We start from the raw sequence: 21,765 nt of genomic DNA, 5'->3' as shown, positions 1-21,765 counted from the left end.
GCAAGGAGTCTTGGCTGGTAACGTTGGACCTCAAAAAGGCATACCTGCATGTCCCCATCAGACAAGATTGCAGAAGATACCTCAGATTTTTGGCAGGTACAACGCATTATCAATTCCCTGCATTGCCCTTTGGCTTATCTACTGCGCTCAGAGTATTTACAAAATGCCTGGCATCAGTAATTGCATACTGCAGACAACGAGGAATACAAATTTATCCATATCTGGACGACTGCCTGATCCAAGCGGACAGCAAGGCCATTCTATTACAGCATCTGGCATGTGTAACAAAGCTGCTAAGTTGCCTAGGGTACACAGTAAACAAAAAGAAGTCAAAGCTAATACCCTCACAAGACATAATATTCCTGGGTGCCAGCTTAAATACAACAGCCCAGATGGCTTATCTCACGCCAGACAAACAAAAACAACTGACTCAATACTTCAAAAAGATGGCAACTTTTACCCAGCTCACTGCAAGGAAAATCCTGCAGGCATTGGGGTTCATGGCATCCTGCATTCAACTAATTCCACATGCAAAGCTGCATATGAGGAAATTACAATGGTACCTGAAAAGTGTATGGACTCAACACAGGCACAGCCTCGAAACAAGTATACCTCTCTTTCCGTGCCTTCAAAAAGAGTTCCTATGGTGGACTCAAGCATGTCAAATAAACAAGGGTCTTCCTTTTGTCTTACCTCTAGCAAACCAAACTATGACAACAGATTCTTCAGACTACGCCTGGGGAGCACACATGGCAGGACAGTGCATACAAGGCAAATGGTCTGCAAAACAAATGTATCTACACATCAACCAAAAAGAGATGCTAGCTGACAGCCTTCAAGGACCTCTTGCATCCTCCAGGACAACTACTAATAAGGACAGACAACACCATAGTTATGTGGTACATAAACAGACAGGGAGGAACACACTCCTACCCCTTATGCAGACAGGCAATGACCTTGTGGAACACTGCATTGACTTACCAAGTACAACTGCAAGCACAATTCCTGCCAGGAAAGGAAAACATCTCGGCAGACGAATTAAGCAGAAATTTGGCAGATCCTCACGAGTGGAGACTACACCCACAAGTATTTTCAATGATAACTCAAAGGTGGGGACGCCCAGACATAGATCTGTTTGCCTCCCCCAACAATTGCCAACTACAGAAATTTTGCACAAGGACTTATCATTCCCTAGCCTGGAAAGTGGACGCCCTATCATTCAGTTGGACAGCATTGACAGTCTATGCCTTCCCACCACTACCTCTCTTGACCAAGGTATTACTGAAAGTCAGATCAGAGAGACCACAAATGATCCTCATTGCTCCGGATTGGTCACGTCTGCACTGGTACCCATTACTAAGGACCTTGACTCACAGCCCTCCATGTATCTTACCTCAATTCCCACTTCAGTTGACTCAGCAAAACTCTCAGATCCTTCACAGTCAGCTCAGGACTTTAAATTTAGCTGCATGGAGAATACCTTGAATTATCAATCAACACTTCTCTCAAAGGACATCCTGAATGTCATTTTGGAGGCCAGGAGGCCCAGCACCAGAAAAACTTACTCAGACAAATGGAAAAGATTTTGTGCATGGAACCAGGCTAAAGGCCAAAATCCTTGGATACCAAACATTCGTCAAATACTGCAATACTTAACTGAGATGCTACACAAAGGCCTTTCTTTCTCATCCATTAAGATCCATGCTTCAGCCATTTCAGCTCAATATAATATGGATCCTCCCATATTCTCACACCCTTTACTAAGGCGGTTTCTCAGAGGGGCTAAGAATATAAGACCCCCCAGAAACCCCCCAACGCCAGCTTGGGACCTCAACTTCGTTTTAGAAAAATTAAGACTGCCTCCTTTCGAACCAGCCTTCTCAGCAGAACTACAATACTTGTCATGGAAAACAGCTCTGTTGCTGGCTATCACCTCAGCACGCAGGGTCTCAGAACTACAGGCACTTATGGCAGTGGACCCTTTCATCATTTTACATCAGGACAGAGTCTCTTTACGAACTAACCCTACCTTTATGCCAAAGGTAGTATCCAGTGTGGCTTTGAATCAGACCATTCATTTACCCACCTTTTATCCAAACCCCCAGAATAAAGGAGAAAGACTCCTTCACTCTTTGGACATTCACAGACAGCTATGTTACTATTTGGATAAGACAAAGACCTTCAGAAAAACTGACCAGTGTATATACTGCTGCAGTCTAGGTTACCCTCCCACCATCCTCTCTATATACCAGGGTGTTAGTTATACCTCCATGTACATCAATCTATTGGATGCATGTCTATATGGTGCATTTACTAACAGCTAGTACTATTTTTATCTACTAAGGTATTTTTGCATAGTTATTTGTATTGCCTTCCTAGTTGGGGGCACCTGACATCTGGGGCAAGAAAAACTGAAGAAAATGGCGTCAGCTGCCTCTTTTATCCCTCTGTCGCACTGACGTCAGGGAAGAAGCGACGACAACCGACGCCGGACCAAGACTTTGGGATTCGGCCGACTGCGGGACCACCTGATGGCAGGATAACCCAAGTGTGATGACTGCAGCAGTATATACACTCTAACATCTACATTTATGGTAGGTACAAAACTGTACTTTACATATATCATTAATATGTTCCAGTATTCTTTCCGTCAGCGTACGGTTTGTCTTCCCAATATAAAACATATTACAGGCTGTACACTGTGCCCAAAACCCAAGGTCCCTATCTGTACAGTCTCCATAAAATCTAAACTCTAAATGTTCTTGGGTCCTGGGATGTACTACTGAGGTAACTGACCAGATGTATTTACAAGCCTTACATGATCTGCAGGCATAAGTATCTCTGCCCTCAGTGTGTACCCTGTCATAGTTGGTACGTTTGTAACATAGTCTTTGCTTCAGAGTTTTATTATTCTTAAAATGTAAAACATGGTGCCTCCCCAACCGCTGTACTAATGTTATCGACCAGGAGTATTGGCCAGTTTTTCTTAACTATATCTCACACACTGTTGATATCACTAGAGTAAGTCAAAACAACTCTACTTAGGCCTTTTCCCTCTCTAGCTCACATATTCTTTGTTTCACTTGGTCTATTAGAGAAGTAGGGTTTAACTCTTATTACTACTCATTTGTTCAGTTGCTCGCTCTGTCTCCTATATCCTCGTTCTAGTAGTTAAATACGCAAAGTGTCAAGTGCTTTATCTCGAGTATCTGCATCTGTATGCAGTTGCATAACCCTGAGAACCTGATTTTTAACCACATTTCTGGGGATATGTCTGGGGTTCATACTAGTGTTATGCAGGATGTTATTTTTCCTGCATGGTTTCCTATACATACTGGTCGATATTGTACCTGAACCTTCCTTTCTCACATTAGTATCTAGAAAATCAATATTCTCCATTGAGTGATGCATAGTGAATTTAAGTAAAAAAAAGTGGTATTCTGTAGATAGTCAATAAATTAAACCAACTGTTCATACTGGCCATCCCAGATGAAAAAAATATCCACAAAGCGTCTGTAGAAACTTACATGGTCTACAAAACGAGAGTCAGTAAACACTGATTGTGACTCCCAAAAGGCTAGGACTATGTTGGCATATGAATTGGCACAAGCCGTGACCATTGCAACTCCTAGTTTCTGTTGAAATAGTCTGTTTCGAAGATGAAGACATTCTTCTCTAATATTAGTTCTACTAGTGTGCAAATCAACCCCACCTTCGAGTTAGAGAACATACTGATTGTTATCAAAAACATCCTAACACTTTCTATCCCTGCATCATTGGGAATGATCATAAAAAGTGAATCAACATCCAGGGCCACAAAGATAACATTATTAAAATCTTTTGACTCATTAGACCACTGGTATAGGTCTTGCAAAAATTGCTTAGTCTTTCAGGACACTAGTAATAGATTCCAAAATCAACCTAAGTTGTTTTTCTAAATATATGGAAATTGGTTCAGTTAACCAACCTCTGCCTGAAACTGTAGGTCAATAAGGAAGGTTAACACTGTCTTTGTGGAATTTTGGCAGACCATAAATGATTATCTTCGGATGATCAACTGAAAAGTAGCTCTATAAACCATAATCAAACTGATTCGTCATTAAAAAATTTTACAGATAAAAATTATACCTGTTTATAATCCCTAACTTGAAACCTTTGTAACTTCGTATATACAGCCTCATCATTCAACATATCAAACAACACTATCCCACCACCTTTGTCAGCTGGCCTGACAATAAGTTGTTGCTCTTTTGTTAATTCAGTAAGTGTTGCAATTTCTTTAGGTGTCATATTATAAAAAGCGCTACCATTGTACTCATTTAAAAAACATTCCTTCAAGTCCTTCTCACATAAATTGACAAAAGCCTCTAGAGAAGGTAGAGACTCAAGGGTAAAAACACTTGTTTTTTTTTTAAAATATCATTGCTTCGTTTTTTTCCGGAAAAATTACTGTAAACATTACATTTCTTGCAAACAGTTTAATGTCTAGAAAAACATCAGTTAAATTTGTTCTGACTGCAGGCACAAACCTTGGAAGGCCTTTGTTCAACACTGCAGCCTGTTCATCAGTCAAAATATAAATTGAAAGATTAAAAATCAAGTCACCTTTTACCACTTTCTTGTCTGGTTTCTTCCTTTTCACTGAGATATATGACTCCATCCTGGGTCTGCGCTGTCTGCTGCATGAGCTCCCTTTTCGTTTTTCCTGTTGTATGGGTAATGCTGCTTCTAAAAACACTGTCTTTAGATTTAGAAACTCCTAAGGGTTCTACACTCTCAGCCAAAGGGTCAGTACTCTGCCCTTTCCTATCCCTTGATACCAAAAGAATTGGCGACACTTAAACAATTGCCAACCTCTTTATTAATAAAATCCTGAGAGATGTTGGTTGTACTCCGATTTAGTTCCTCATCTGTTCGTATCACTTTCTGTGTTGGCGTATTTACTAGTTTTACCCCTGCGTACACCCTACAGGTTGGGAACTCCCTCCCTGACGTGACGCATTCGCTATTGGGTAAACAGTGCCCTCACAACTTCCTCCTTGGCTCCTCACTGGCTCATCCTTCGGCCATGAAAAATACATGGCCTTTTTGAAAATCCATAGACTCTCTCTGCAACTTCTTTTGCTTGTCCCCCTGTAACGCTCATAAAGAGATATGTTACAGAGTAGCTCATCAATTCATTCTGCATATATATTCCCTTGAAAGGAGTCGTGCAATACAGAAAAAATTTCATTAATCTCTTTAGCTAATGACTCCTCTTCAGGACGAAAAAAAATCAATAATGAGGCGCACGTAATCAAGGCTAAGTTGCAGGTGAGTTCCACATGTCTTTTAGGATGCTGGAAGACAAACTTTATAAGTTTAAGTGCCTGCAGTGGCAGAGCTTCCATTTAGAAGCAACTTTGCATCATAAAATTATTCCCAGAGGGCTGCTACTTCTTAAAATGCCCTCATATGGTGATAGTTTTCCTGAACTGTTGAAGCGGTGGCAGGTGCTTAACCTCCTCAAAGAAGGCCATGTTTATACTGTCATTGAGAAATGCCCATTTCTACGTGTATTACTTGGGAGTTTTTCTCCTAGCTTCTCAACCTTCCCCTATTCCTAACAAATAAATTAAAATAATATACTACTAAAACATATTTGTATTTTCCTAGCTTTTACACTAGGTTTTCAATGCACCTTTCTTAGCTAGTTAACGTTTGGGTTAATTTTTTTTTTTTTTTATCATTTGTTGACCGGGAAAGTCCGACTAGGTTCCACAGAGCCTGTTTTCAGCGGAGGCCCGTGGAGAAATGCTCCAGATGCATGTCTTTGGAATGTGGGAGGAAACCAGAGTACCCGGAGGAAACCCACTTGAACACAGGGAGAACATGCAAACTCCACACAGAAGGCACCCCAGCCGAGAATCGAACCGGAGAACCTCTTGCTGTGAGGTGACAATGTTAACCACTGCGCCGCCCTTATTTGGTTGTGTTTTTCCCTTTGCTGCTGTTTTTTGTACTGTAGCTGTAAGTTTTGTTGGTCATTACTGTGTTGTGGGTGTTCACCTACCAAATATGTCAGACAAGGAAACTGTATTTAAAAAAGGCTCAGCCTGTGTCCATAAGATACTGCCAGAGGCTCCACATTTGCTGTGTCTCATCTGCCTAGGGGTCTTGCATTTGGAAGCATGTACCGCACAGTCTGTCTTTTGGGGCTTAAAGCACTTCAAGGACACTGAGACAAGTTAGTGCTTAAGGGTGTTTTTTCTGCTCAAGTGGGAAGCTGAACCACCCTGCCCTAGAGCATTCATCTTTGTAAGCAAAGACGATGGAGAAGGCTAAAATTCTCAGAAGAGAGAGAAACCCAAAGAGTCGGGCAGAGAAAAGGAAAAAGCAAGCAAAAAGAAGTCAGTAAAGTCCATTAAAAAGTTTCCAGAGCCATCAGAGCTTTCTGGCCTGGCGACATAAAGGCATTCATATCCAGTCACTGTCCCACTCTTTATGATTCTCAGTAGATAGAGCCCGAGAGTCCAAGGCTTCATTCTCCCTTACTGCAAGAAAAGTGTTTTGTTCGACCACCTTCATTGGCTTCATCTTTCAGGCTTTCCATTCATCTAGGAATCTTTTGGAAGCTGATGTCTGTAGGATGATGTGGAAGTTCCTTGGTTGTTGCAGCAGCCACAAGGAGGGAAAACTCAGAAGACAACACATTTGTTCATCCCCCAGTAGAGAAATTAGGGCTTTGGACTGATTTAGGAAACAGACGTATTCATCAGAGACCTTTGCAGTCAGAATGCTGAACTATTTGGGTCTATGTTATATGATCGAAACTTCAGGTACTCGAATACCTAAAAGCTCGGTCTCTAAATGTCGAAACCTAAAAACTGCGAATGGCCACTTCCATACAGGGAAAGAATTTGCTTGGCCGTATTAAACGAAACAAACTTTTAAACCCATATCCTCCCTAACTAAATATAACAACTCTGAGATTGCTGTACATTGGAGAAAAAGGCAAACAGCATAATGCTCAAGCAAATTGTTTCCCTGACGAAAAATTTGCAAAAGTGGCCATTTGCTGTTTTCAGGTTTTGACATTTACAGATTGAGCTTTAGATATTCGATATATGACTTGTTTTCAGTGGGGCATGACAAATGAGTTGTCAAAATCCCTCTCAGGTAACCTACCTGCAGACATCCAGAAGTCTGTGAAGTCCCATTTGTCTACTCTTCTAGCAATGACTAATATATCCTTGTGGCTTTCTGATAAAGCTGATGGTGCAACCAGGGCAGCAAGCACTGGCATTGCTATTAGTTGACATGCATTATTTTGACCCTGTTTGGACCTAAAGTGAGGGAAATGCTGATCAGAAGCTAGCAGGAAGGCAAGACCCTGTCTGCAGTCAGGATACACTTTTCCACCCCCACTAAAGGCCTTCTCCCAAAACCAGAACAGGGAGGGGGGGTCTATCATTTTTAAAATCCCAGGATTTTGGCCAAGACGTTTCTATTGATAGACCACCCCTCTTTGGGCAGAGAAGGGAGTAACTTCAATGGCCATTGCCACAGAAGAAGACAAGAACCACAGAATCAGAGGTTTCACAGTCCTTTCACAGAGGAAACCTTACCAGCTCTCCTGAGCAGTTGTCTGGTTGCTGCATTCTAGACGCAGGCAGGCGTTGTTTATACCTGCACAATCAAGCATGGTAAGCCATCACTCCATATTCTTCATGGGTGCAGAGGGTAATCACTAGAGATTGTTATTCCCTTTGTTCCCCTTCTGCAGAAAAGGAGGACATTTCCCGATATACCACTCAGTCAGAAGGAATTTGCAGCAGCAGAAGTTAGAACGCTGCTAAGAAAAGGAGTTGTCTTGCAGACCGCCCCCAGACCAGTCAGGATCTGGAGTCTAGTCAGGATTCTTTTTACTTCCAGAGAAAACAGGGGACCTAAGTCCCTTTCTTTAAGTCACCAGAGGGAGTTCATGAAGCAGACAGGTTCAGCCCATTCCGTCTCTTCTGTGGAAGGACGATTGAATGTGCTCCATAGATTTCCAGGATACTTAATATCTTATCAAGGTAGCAGTCAGTCAAGGAGATTTCTCCATTTCTGTCAGAGAACCAGTCACTTTCAATTCAGAGCACTGCTATTTGCCCTCACCACAGCTCCTAGGGTGTTTACCAAATGCATGACAGTTGCAGCATTTTTCTGGCTGCAGGGCTTCCAGATGTTCCCATATTTGGATGATTGGCTCATTATTGCACCAACCAAGGATTTATTGGTTCAGTACAGGGATGACTTACTCTACAGGTAGGGATTAACTGTCTTTCTTGCTAAGTCAGCTAGCACCTATTTGATGCCACCTGGACCTGATTTATCAGGTAGCCAAACTCCTGCAATCCAGAATCTAATAACTTCAGAGGTCCTTCAACAGCCTTTTCCTTCAGTAAGACTTATTCTCTGGCTTCTGGAAATAATGGTTTCTTCGATCACATTAGTTACTCAAGCAAGGTATTACATGAGAGTCTTGCTGTGGACTTAATGTTGAGTCCCATTTATGTACCAATCTGCCACATACCAATATGCAGGAAACACAGTTGGTGGTTGACCTCCCTTATAGCGTCATGGAGTCATCTATTCTTCCCCACTGCTTTTGGTGGCCACTATAACCATGGACACTTGCGTTTTGGGGTGGGAGGAGGGACATTTTGAGGGGAAGACTGTTTAAGGTTCTTGGTCAACAACAGAAGCCAATTTTCACATCAGTATCTTGGAGATAGAGTTGCAGGCTTTTCAGTACTCCCTTCCCCAAGGGTGTGATGTCTGTCCAGACAGACAGCATGATGGTAGTCTGGTACAGCAGCAAGCTTAGAGGAACCGACTTCTATCCTCTGTGCCGTGAAGCCATGTGAGAGTGGCAGTTGATGTCTTCTGTCACTTTAAAATTGCAGTGCACATCATGGGTACTTCCAGTATTCTGGTGGACAAACTGAGCAGGTCTATTCTTCTGTCCCATGAGTGATCACTCAGTCGTGGAGCGGCGACATAGATTTTCAGTCACTGAGACCAGACCTTTTGCTTCTTACCTAAACAACAAATGCATGAGGTCAGACACACCGATGGACCCGCTAGTTCACATTTAGCCCTCTGGATTTCCTTTATGCTTTTTCATCTTTTCCTCTGATAGGTTTCTTCAGAAAGCCAGGAGTTGCAAGGCCAAAATTCTCCTCATTGCTTTTTGGCCCTGACATGTTAGGTTTCCCTTTCTCTAGACTCCTGTTGTAAGTCCACCTTTGGTCTGGACTCGCATCCAGCCCTTCTGTCTGGTCAGCCTTCCCGAGACCTAAAAACCCTGAAATTGACTGCATGGTTTCTCCAATTTTACCGATGGCCAGCAATGCCAGACTGTCAGCCCCTGTTCACATTTTGTCCTCCTCTGAAAAAAAACAAACATCATAGAGGTTTTCCTTAGCAAATGGAAAAGCTTTCCTATATGGGCTTGCTGCATAGGTCTAGATCCTTTCTCAGCTCCTGTTTTTGATTTTTGCCAGAATTGTTTCAAAAAGGGTCCAGCTTTTCAGGTCTTTAAGTACTGCTAGCAGCCATCTCCAGTTTTCACATGAAAGACTGACTTCTCTTGATTCTTTAAAGATTTCCAAGGCATTTTTGAAAGGCACTTTTCTTCTAAAACCTATCATGGACCCTGTACCCTGTGGGACAGTACAGTCATGCTACAGACCTCAACTAAAAGCTCCTTTTGAATCTGCTTCTTCAGTAGATCTTAAATTCCTTTCTTGGAAAGCTCTTTTGGTAGCTGTCACATCAGGAAGGAGGATCTTGAAGTTGCAAGCCCTGTCCTGCAAAACATCCTTTTTTTTTTTTTTTTCATAAAGACAGTGTCTCTGAGAAGAATCCCCATTTCTTTCCATTGGTGGCTTCTGAAGCAAGTCTTAAACAATCCAGTATTTTTCCCAAAGTTCTCAAACAAAGGGGAATATACTCTTCTTTTGCTGGATGTTCTATAATCCAGTCAGGTTTACCTTGCACAAGACAAAAATATCAGTGTGATCAGCTATTCTTTGCCTTCTCAAAAGCTAAATTGGGTCAGTGAGCTTGTAAAGTAATGCTGTCGAGGTGGCTTTCTCTCTGCATTGCTTCTGTTTATAAAAAGATGGGAGTGACATTACCTAGTAAACCAAAGACTCTTCCTACTGCCTTTTTGGGTAGAGTTCCCACTGATGAAATTTATGCTGCAGCTACTTGGTCTACTGTTCATACCTTTGTGTCCCACTGCAGGTTGGATATACAGTCCAGATCCTGTACATCCTTTGACTCCACCATTTTCAGTAATGTCCTTTCTTGAATCCACCCATGTTTTTTGATAGCTTTGAAATATGTCCCAATTGTAGAATTGGAGAAAAAAGGCAACATTGGCTGTGAAAGTTATGTACTTACCCCACTGCTAGATCGGTGTTGTCTTGTTTTGTGTGGTTCAACATCACTCTGTCCCCATCCTATAATGTCGTTTTGTACGCTCTGCTGAATGGTTGGACCTGACCAGGGGTATTCTGTCTATACACAGCTGCTATTGCTGTTGTCTGCATTTTATCATTATTGTCTATGGTGACAAGGGTCTGTATTAAAAGAATGAACGTTTACTTACCCGAATACTTAAACGCAGGCACATCTTCATCAATCCTCAAAAACATTGATCGTCCTGAAGCACGAAATCCGAAATGTCGAATAGTCATGGTTGGTCTTTTTGTGGTATAGCTCCGTAAGGTAAGTGTGCAATAGTTATGGACCTTAGGGTTAGGGTGCGGGTTAAGGTAAGTGCATAGATGGTAATGTATGTTAGATTTAGTGTAGGGTTTGAAGTAGGGATTTGCTAAGTGTATGTGTGTGGCTTATTTAGTTTGTTTGGGTATAGCTTTTTAAGGTAAGTGTGCGATAGTTACGGACCTTAGGGTTAGTGTGTGGGTTAAGTGAAGTGCATACATGGTGGTATATGCAAGATTTAGTGTAGGGTTAGAAGTAGGGTTTAGTTTTGACTTAGAAGTAGGGTTTTGGTTATTGTATGTATGTGGTTTATTTAGTTTGTGTAGGTAGTATGTAGTGGACGGTGGGATGGGGCAACTATGACATTTTGAGTTTTTGAATTTTGCGGTTTAGGACGTTCGTTGTATTTGCGGTTCGTGGAATGTGTCGGCGTTTAGGTATTCCAGTAAGTAAACGTTCGTGTTTTTAATATAGACCCGGTGACAAAGCAGGCCTTTGTTTAGGTTATTTGTTGGAAAGAATTTGTAACTGTAAACAGGCAGACTCTATCTGAGGTAATCTGGAGACTAGAAGGAATTATGGCTAAGGGTCTGAGTCAGTGCCCTGGATCCAAGCTTCTTAAAAAGCAATGAGATCAGATCTGATAACCCACTTTGTTGAACTGGATGAAACAAGACAGGATGGGTCTAGCATTATGGTAAGTGCATAACTTTGAATCTGATGTCTTTTCCATCCTTTCCTCAGTGGGTGGGTCTTAGATCTGGCCACAGCCAGTTCCAAGCTTTAGATTAGGTGCTCTTGCTCCTCCCCATACCCATAATACCTGTGAAGAGAACACGCTACCTCAGGTCGTCTTTGCTGCTTGAAAAGCTGCAGTGAGTCTTGATGCGCAGAAGAATCTTGCATAGAACATTGAGGATATTTCATATTAGATAAGTAATTCCTTTTCCTTTACTTCTTTCCTTAGTTACTTGTATCTGTATATCAAAATTTTTTTATATATATATATGTATACATATATATATATATATATACACACCTATGGATTCCCCTTCCAGTTATCACTGAATTTCTCTATATAGCAGTAGTAACTTTTCTTCCTTATTTTTCCATAAAATGCAAAAAAAATATCTTTTTTTTTTTTTCCCTAGGTACTTTCAGTCCTTTCTGCAGCCAGTATGTAGAACAAGCCTTCTGGAAAAAAGTCCGACGCACACCAGCAATGGATTTACTGTCTCTGCACTGTTAACTAGACACACTGCTTTATTTGTAAATATTTTGGGCAAACAACTCCAATAGAGAAGACAAACTAATGTTGAAGGGTCTCCTTCATCCAACAGGAGACCAGTCTTATCCATTATCAGGGAAGTCTGTGGCTGCTACTCCTTCCTTCACCTCTTCATCCTCTTCAAAAAAGGCTGAAAAGAAAGAAAGACTTAAAAATCTGGGGAAAAAAGTCTTCAAAAAAGAGGTCACCAGATGACTTGATTGCCTCTGGCCCTTCCAGCTAAAATACCTAAACCCTCGGAGCCCGAACTGGTTTAGGATCTGGTAATCACTGGATCCACTACAACACTAAGGTTTTCACTGAAACCTATGACTCCTGGACTCCACTGTGTGATTCTTCAGGATAGACCCAGATATCCTTCCAGGCCTCCGTCTACTGCTTCCCTAATGTCAGTCAGATCCACTTGGAAATGAATGTGGACAGGATGATGAGGTGTGTCCTTCAGACCTGGATTTGGTTAAGAGTTCTCTTGGCACTGACTAGTGTCTGATCCGGGAGACATCTTATCGTCTAGATCTTGGATAGCTCCTTCTCCAATCCATCCTGTAGTATCGGAGCCCTTGGATCCGTCCTTAATCCAAGACAGGTCTGCATTGGAGCCGAAGTTCCATTCTTAACTCCGATGAGTTCTTTGACGTAGTCTGCTCCAGCATGCTCTGAGCTGGACTGTTGTTGCCGACTCCTGTAGGATGGGATTGGACCATGTAGGCCAGCACCCTTCCATGGCCGTATTCAGGCATGGCTTGAACCAGTAGATGGGAAATTAGGCATTCACCTCTGGTCTGACATCTGTGTCTCTGATGGCCAGAGAGAAATTGTGCCCTAACAATACACACCTTAGAATAACCTTTAAGGCACAGTAACTTGTGGAATATATTTGGGTTGCATGGCTATAAAAGGATATTGTGGGAGTATGTGTTTGATGTAATCAGCACTGAAGAAGGCTTTTGCCAAAACCGGTATGCTGGTTTTTCATCTGTTGCTATATTTTGTTTAATAAATGATTTATACACTGCTATTTGTGATGGCCATTTTTTTGTTTTGTTTTTTTTAGGCTTATAAAAGTCCCAGTGACGGCCTAGTAAACATGAACCTATGAACCTATGAAATCTTCAGATCCCTTTCTTTTCTTAGGAGTTGTCAGTCTCCTGGCTGAGTCAGATGGCATCCGGGTTTGAATGACCTTCAGGGCATTTGACTGTAGAGGTGTATGAAGCTGGATCTGATGGATCGTGGATCATTCCCCTCTTTAGGTATTACAGCTACCACTGCTTTCTTCTAGGATGTTGGTACTTCTCTTCCTTTTAAAATACTATTAAAGAAAACCTTCCAGATCTTTATTAGTTTTTACTCTCCTAGCTTCCAAACTTCCACAGGAATACCAGCTCTTCCTGGGGACTTTCCTGTACATTGGTTATACATCACAATTTTTACCTCATCCCCTCCTATCCTAACGGTTGGTTTTCTGAGTATTCCCATACCTGGATGACTGGCTCTTCACTGCCCCTATCAAGAATTTACTCATTGAAGCCAGAGACTCCTTCCTCCAACTCTCTAGAGACTTGGAATCACAGTGAATTTAGAAAATTACAAGTTACAACCAGTTTAATCTCTGGAGTTCATCGGAACAGCTTTGGACACTAGCTCACATTGTGAAGCTTCTTCCTTCAAGAATCTCGTCTCTTCACCATCCAGGATTTGGTTCTAAAGAAGCATTTTATCGCCTCCTGTTGTTGCACTCACTAGTACTTTCCCAGAAAGAGCTGTGCAGGAAGAAGTGTACATTTTTTTCCAAGACTTTTGACAGGTTCAGACTTTGCGTGCTCAAAGGAGCTGTAGAGGCTGTTCTATCTTTAAGTAATAGAGATTTTATTCCCTACTCTTCCTGATTCCCAAACGATATAGACAAATGTCATCCCATTCTGGGTGTTAGAATTAACTTTGATCTTAAACTATCCAGTTTGTTCACTTCACTGGAAGTGACTAGTCTGCTGCTAGGTGGCAGCAAAAAGCTCTTCTCAAGAAGTTTTTGTCATCTACACTAATGCACCAGCACCCCCTTTCTCCTTAAAGGACAACTGCACCCTCAGACTCAAAAAACATATTAATTTCATCATGGTTTGATGTTTCCTATATTTTAACAGCACTCTAGGACTATTTAGAGCTTTTTAGATTATTTTTAGATGCAATATCTGACTCTGACCACATGGGGGCTGGCATTTTGAAATAATTCAGACTGTTTACTCTGCCTCTAAGTATCCCAGAATGCATTGTTTGTCTCCAAAAAAATTGCATCAGATTTGCCATGTTTTCCCTTAAGCTGCTGTCACTTCATTGACTTAACAGGCATTCACTGCTGTCTTAAAGTCCCCTACTTTTGGTTAAAAAGTTATCCTTTTTCAATGATTACTTCAAACACAAGCAGTGCAAATGCTACAGAACAGAAATGAAAAGTGCATTTTATTGCTCTTTCTTCTTAGAAATGCTAACTTGCTTTCTTTTGTGAAGGCTGAAATCTAATTCTTTAAGGCATCTCCCCTCCCACTTCACACCTACCTTCCCTAGCTGTCAGAGCTAAGGGTAATTTGACCCATTATCTGCTTGTGATTGACAGCTCACAGCAGGTGACCAGACTAATGTACTGTTTTCTTGTCAGCCTTTCCCTCCTTATAGTGGGAGACATTTTTGTTGCACTCCTGTCAAATTTAGAACCAAGCTACATAGCACTGGGAATAATCGCTGTTTTGCAAAGCATCAAACTCTCACTTATTTTTCCTTCCCGTTTGGTTAAATAGCTAACAAATGATACACTGTAAACATTAAATATTTCACAGACTTGCATGACGGCATCCACATGCTTTTTTAAGTCATAATTTAAAAAAATTACAGTATTGCATACCACTTGTAATCTGTTGTAGTGTTTAATTGTGCCAGACATCTGCTTCTTATGTAAAAACATGCAATTAATCTCTAGGTATGGTCATTGCAAATTTATGATCTTAGTTTTTGTAGCTGTTACTGTGCTTCTGCCTGTACTTTGTCACATATCGGTAGGGCTCTTCAGAAAAATGAGATTATAGTCTGACATTTTTTCTGGACTATCACAGTTCCAGCAACGGGCAATTTTGTGTTCCAACCACAGCTACAATTACAACCCAAATCAACTACATATACTCCATCATATCATGGTTTACTCAGAATTTCACCGGTTAGTATGCATGGCCTTACTACATAGTTTGCTTTAATTCCAGTATGTCCATTTACAAATACGTATGCACTCTATCCATTTATCTCTCTAAATATACACCGTATACATTAAGACTGTAGCGTAATGATGATCCGACACCTGTGATACATTTATGATTTTAAGGGACCTTACAAGTCTACAGTAATCAAATACCAGTTAATTTCCCAAAATGTACCAGAAGTCAACTGATCCATCATAAATGACATCCAGATAAGCTGGCTTTTGGTTTATAATGTGCAAATGTGGCAATTACCACAGCACTTTTGGGAAAAGCCTCTGTACCTCGTCAAGGTAGCCAGCATCACAGAGGTCCACTCACGCCACAACAGTACTTGCATCTTCAGCCTGATCCACTCATGTCACCACTATCATTACACCCCTGCATCTAAACAGGCTTCCAGATACATGCGCCACTTGACCAGCAAATCACTCTACATACCGACATTTATTCACAAAGGACCAGTCCTTACTAGACGCACTGTATAAGCACCAGCTGCAAAAAAATAAAAAGGAATCATACACAACTCTGTACTGCTTCAGCACACCCCCTACTGGAAATCCGGACTAATACAGAACATTCCAGACATTCCACAAAGTTAGTGGTCTCTTGATCTACATCTGCACAACATGACAGATCTTACACAAGAACTTATGCCAATTGATCATTGACCTTTGTTAGTTTCATTAATTCTAACAGCACACATACATGTCATTCTCTATTTCAGAAAGATTTAGTAACACTGCACAATACCAGTACGTATATTATCTAATTATTAGTACTTATCCAGAGCCCCAAGTGCTCAACAGCAGGAACACCATGTACTCAAAAAAATTGCCAACTTGCATGCTTAGCTACTCTTTCCCAAATGACAGACAAGCAGAAGAATCAGGTTTGGATTTACAAGTGTTCCATCAACCAGACCAAGTAGTTAAAAAACCTTTATAATGTAAATATTATTACAGAATGCCCTGACAAGTCCCTTACACTGTACTACGCGGACATGAACGTCTGTCACACATACTCACCGTTACACTTGGCCATGTGAAATACTTTTCTGGGAAGGGAATGTACTGAGTGACACTCCCAGCACTTACTACAAATTGATGTAGAGAACACTCACTGCTGTCAAACAATACGCTGACCGTACATGCTGTAGTAATGAGAAATGCTGAAAAGGGTGCTTGCATAGCGATATAATGACCTATGCCTTACTTTACTGCCTGCTCCCTCAGTGCTACTCCATACATGAATGCCATTTCGAAAACATCACTATTTGATGACAGGATTGTTATTCCATTGTACATGGCACTTGCCAAGGGCAGAATGTGCAGGACTGTAACCATACCATTCAGAGTTCAAGCCAAAAAGATACATTTACAGCGCTGTACATTTACAGTGACTCCATGTAACAGGCAGTCCATACACTGGCATTAATACAATTGTACATTACATAGCTTATCGATTCCATTCATTACCAACACAAGAACCAGTCATCCAGTCAAACTCTAATCATCAAGTCATGAAAACTGTTAAAATTACACATCACAAAGCATGCATAACACATTTGCAGATGAGTTCATAGTGGCACCATGTTAGACATTGTATTGAACACAAGAGACAAAGTCATTTTGCCATGAATCATGGTCTGTCCAACTGTAGAATAAGTAATCATTAAAGACTGGATTAATCTGTATTCAACTGGCAATGGAAGTCTTCTCTTTTGGCTGTTCCTGTTGGGGGTCGCTACAGCAGATCAGTTTCCCTTTTGTCCTGTCCACTGCATCTTGCGTCACACCAACCACCTGCATGTCCTCTATCACCACTACCACAAGCCTTGCTCTTATCCTCTTACCTGGCAACTACACCCAGTTTAGACAACTCTAATGCTTGCATCCTAACCATTCCTATGAAGTGTCCGATTGGTTACATGCTCGCAAACACCTTCACCTATCCTTACCACATTTAAGGACCAGGATGGATGGACATTTTCTTCTACACGATGTGCCTCCGGAGACCTATGGAGGAGACGCCCACTGCATGTCTGATCAACCCATCACTGTCCCTGGTAAAGCATACAAAAATTTCCCCTGCCAAGAGGTGCAGAGGGCATCGGTTACCACTGCCTTTGATTCTGTTGTCCTGCTGCAATGCCAGCAAAGTTGCCTGTTGGAAAAGGCGAACAGGTGCATTTCAGGTATGCCCCACCATTGGGCCAGTTCCAGTAAGATCTCTGAAGCAGTACAGAATGCCCTGGGGTATCCCAATGGGTGTCACTTTGAATTGGTCAGTAAGGACTTATTGTGCATATTGTGACAGTTCTCCTATGCCCATAAAACAGTTAATTTACTTTAACTGTAGTGAGCTATTTAGGGTATAGGTGTAGTATCACCCATTACCATCAATAGTTGTGGATATTATTAGTCCAAATTAGGTCAATCGAAAAAAGTAGAGAGTGCCGCAATTTACTTACCCAGTCCACAGAAGCAACTGTGCTGTTTCACCCTGGATGTTTGCTACTGTCACCAAACCGTGAAATATGTCTAGCAATCACCATCGTCTTCTCAGAACCTTCACACTTAGCAATATTCTTTGGTATGTCAGGTATAGATATGGGTTGTGTTTCCAAGATGCCGAGCTTAGCTTTTGTAGCTTCCAACATCAGGTCAGATATGTAGTCAAACTTTCTCTTCTTAAATATTGGTTTGGCTACCAATTCCTGTTTTGCTTTCGGGTACACCACGTGATACCCAAGCTCTCCCTTTGCTGCTGACTTCTTTGTAGGGAATCTCACTACTGCTTGCTCACAATGAAGGTTCTCGTTATGATCCAGGATGGCAAGTATAATTCTTGCTTTCATCCCTGCAAAACTAAAGTGCTCAAACTTGGGGAAATACTTGCAGAGTAATGCATGGAGCACCTCGAGGTCACCAGTGTGGCAGAATTTGGTGATGTGCTTCAAATCTTTAATGAGAAATTTGTTTGCAACAATTCTCTTCAATGCACTGTGACATGCATCATCTTCTTTCAGCCACTTTGTCTCATCTCCATCGATGAGTGGCATTTCATGTCTACAACAGGAAACCTTCTTGCCACCACTCCAACTTATGTTGGTTACATGGTAGAGCAATGACAACCATTTTCCTCTAGTACGACTTCATCCCCTTCACACGTTTCAGCACACCACCACAGGTGATTGGAAATACTGTGGCACCACTGCAGTAAGACTAGCTTGCCTCTCCTTTTCCCAGCTTCAGTGATTTTCTTAGTCAAATTTTTTGTCATATGCCACACATCAAACTGATGATCCACCTTTGAAAATTCTGTGCACATCAATAACCTTATCCCAGGAATGTCTGTCTGTAGCCACAAGGCTTACATTCACATTCTTATCCAGCAAATTTTTCATGCACTTCTTAAAAGCTTTCTTCTCCAGTGCCACCTAGGATACATCGCTGGAGACCTGCTCCAGACAGAAATAGACAATGAATCCAGAGTCCAGGTCCATCATGCTATAGCAGCTGTACTTGGCAGAATAACTTGGACTATCACACCACCCATCTCCAGCTAACCTTATTTCCTTACCCATTGCATCTTCTATCAGATGAGTCTGATACTGTGTCCAGGTATGCTGCAAAACTGGGAATAAATACTCTTGTTGAATAGAATAGAATGTGGTTTCACTTATAAATTCCAGTCCTAGATAAACACACAATCACGCTGTATGTGCATATGTACTTCCACTGAAAAGTACAGATGATGCGAGTAGAAGATTGCCAGCTGGCATTCGGCCTATTAATGGTTGACTTTCCCAGTGCAGAGCTTCGTGTCCACTAATGCATGATAATTTCACTGAGAAATAGGATCCCAGCTTCACATTTTTCAGTTCCACGGCTGGCATGTGGCATTGTGGACAGATCAGTTTTAACAACAAGCAATCCAGGCAGGACTCAAACAATATAAACTTTGATTCACTTATCTTCTTGTCTTCAACCTGTTCCAGCACTGTGTCTTCCATCTCTGACGTAGACAAGTTGTCAGAAGTGTACAACCAGTCGGGATCCTTTTCAACATCTGTCCACTGCGAAAGTGAGGAGCTACTATGCATACTCGTGTTATGGACGTCCTTATGTAGTTTGACCGGAGTACTGCAAGCTGTCATCTCCACAGCGGTGTATGCACTGGAGCTATATGTGGCCTCTTCAGTGCAACTCTCATCCTTATGTTTGTGACATGTACTCTCACTCATGCGACAATTGGCATTAGTGAAACTGTGCTGTTCTGGTCTGGGCTCACTCAATTCTGTTTGTACCACCTTGGAGTTTTTGAAGTATGTGTGATCTATCAGTGGTGAGACTCCTACTTCTGGAACCTGTACAGCTGCATCAATCATAGTGCATGGTAGTGTTTCAATGTCCATTAGTTTGGCTTGAATTCCTATGCTGCTACCTTTCATTTAGCAAAACTTTGTCTGGCATGCAACTGTACTCTGACTACAAATCCCAATCTCCATTGCATACACTTCCATGCCTTCGACTACCTCTTCATACAATTCTGTCGCTTGAACCTACAGTCACATAACAATTGTTAATCAGTCAATGCTCGACTAATGACAAAGTTTATATATATATATATATATATATATATATATATATATATATATATATATGTATGTATATAAGTATAAGTATAAAACTCTACACACATTCACTGTTATGACTGCATAAGCATTTGGATCGCTATGATCCTGAGTTAGTATTATTTTCAATGGACTCGTAATGAACTCCAGACAAAAATTTTCATTTAGAATTCTTTTGATTCCTCAGACAACCATAACCTAACCAGTAGACTAAATGCTTATCCACCACTACATATTCCACTAGGTTTTCATCAAAACTTACCTCCACAGATTCTTGACTCGCTTGGCAGTCTTCCATTTGATTTTCTATCACGTTGTGCCTTGACGCCTCATTATCAGGATCACTTCGTTTCTGTAGCTGGACATGCATATTACTCTGCAACAGATACAAATTATGGCTCATTAAAATTACATTCACCTGAGTAGTGAGTAATGCTTTGTATGCTGAGAAGACAATACAATTACACTCACCTTGTGTTGGACAGACCGTTGCTCTGTCACAATGTCTTGCAATGTAGGCTGTGTTGTACTCAGGTCTTCAATAAACTGCGTGGAAAAGTACATCCATTAACTGATGCAAACTGAAATGCATACAGTGCCAGTATCCCACTAAGCAAATGATAGTAGGCTGAATAAACCATTCAGTGCTCCATCAATGTTCTTACCTTCTGCTGCTGTTTCTGCTGCAACCAATGTACTGAAGATGTCCGTGTCTTGCTGGTCGAAAGAGTGAAAATTGATGGTACTGCCCCTTTTATTAATCTCCAAATTGGATGCTTGGGCTTAATCTCATCTGGAAGTAGCTGATGCTGGTAGTCAAGGTGAAACTGGATCTCCTCAAAATGTTTGGAGCAGAGGAAATGTCGTGGCTTTGCACTACTCAGCGCTTTAACAAACTTCGGTATGCTACCAACATCTCTACCACAGTTAATCACCCACTGTCTACACAGGTTGATGTCACGTGGAAACCAATGGAATGATACCCCCTGTGGCAGATTGTCTTGGCGCATACTACAGTTGATTGCAAAGCAGGGTGGCATTTTGACGATCACCCAATAAAAATAAAAAGTACTATATCAAATCACATACAGGAATCACAAAATTCATTCATGGTAAACTGATTAGACTGCATGATAACATTGGTACAACCTGTAAGGCTTCAACGTTTGGAATCGATGTTCAGTGAAATATCCAACTTTAATAATGGCTGCCTTCATGTGACACAGTCATGAAATACTGCGTTTGTCAGTGTCACAGTCATCCCCTTAGTTGCTCTGTGATTAAAGTTTATCCTTGCTCCCAGGCTTTACATGATATATGGTCGACAATTCCTCCGATTCCAACTAGGGCACTGTAAAACACTACCTTTCTACATTAGCAATGTAAAAGGAGTTTTAATTCAGGTGACTTTCTCCCCTTACCACAACTTCAACACTTTGTGCTACAAATAACTGCAGTCACAAAGCTTGGAATATAGTGATCGTATGGTAACTCTGCTGCAGCCAAAAACCTTAGGAATTCATTAGTCTTACATATGCGGTGTGGCAGAACCAGTAAAGAATTAAAAAACACTTCTATGACCACATACATTTAGTATGTCTGCATGGTGGGCCACAGGAAGAATGGTAACAGTTGCACTGGTGGATATTCGCCAAGGATAGCAAGTTCTGCAAATATTGCTGTAGAAAGACACAATCACCATGATGATATACAACAGTGAAAAGGGCTGTATGTACGTACACTGCTCTGAGCACTGTTAATTTAGGCAATGGTAGACAGAAGCACACATGAAACATTAAATATCCAAGTCATAATGATTCATACACTTCATTAGT

The 21,765-nt window shown here is 41.3% G+C and overlaps 1 protein-coding gene across 2 annotated transcripts in view; it reads left to right on the top strand.

The window, feature by feature from the left end:
- The window catches only part of NF1 (neurofibromin 1), a 5,218,972-nt gene that overhangs the window by 2,007,892 nt on the left and 3,189,315 nt on the right, over positions 1 to 21,765 (top strand). Inside the window, exon 21 of one of the 2 annotated variants that reach the window (XM_044054636.1) lies at positions 11,910 to 13,061. The exons of the other annotated variant lie outside the window; for it this stretch is intronic. Within the exon in view, the coding sequence (XP_043910571.1) occupies positions 11,910 to 11,942 (33 nt within the window). The 3' untranslated portion in view covers positions 11,943 to 13,061. Of the gene's footprint in view, positions 1 to 11,909; positions 13,062 to 21,765 lie in introns of those variants that run through there. 2 annotated transcript variants of the gene reach the window in all.

This window comes from Protopterus annectens, chromosome 13.part0, assembly GCF_019279795.1.
Source record: "Protopterus annectens isolate FY-2018-M chromosome 13.part0, PAN1.0, whole genome shotgun sequence".
NCBI classification, from domain to species: domain Eukaryota; kingdom Metazoa; phylum Chordata; order Ceratodontiformes; family Protopteridae; genus Protopterus; species Protopterus annectens.
This window is presented reverse-complemented; position numbering and strand designations above follow the sequence as displayed.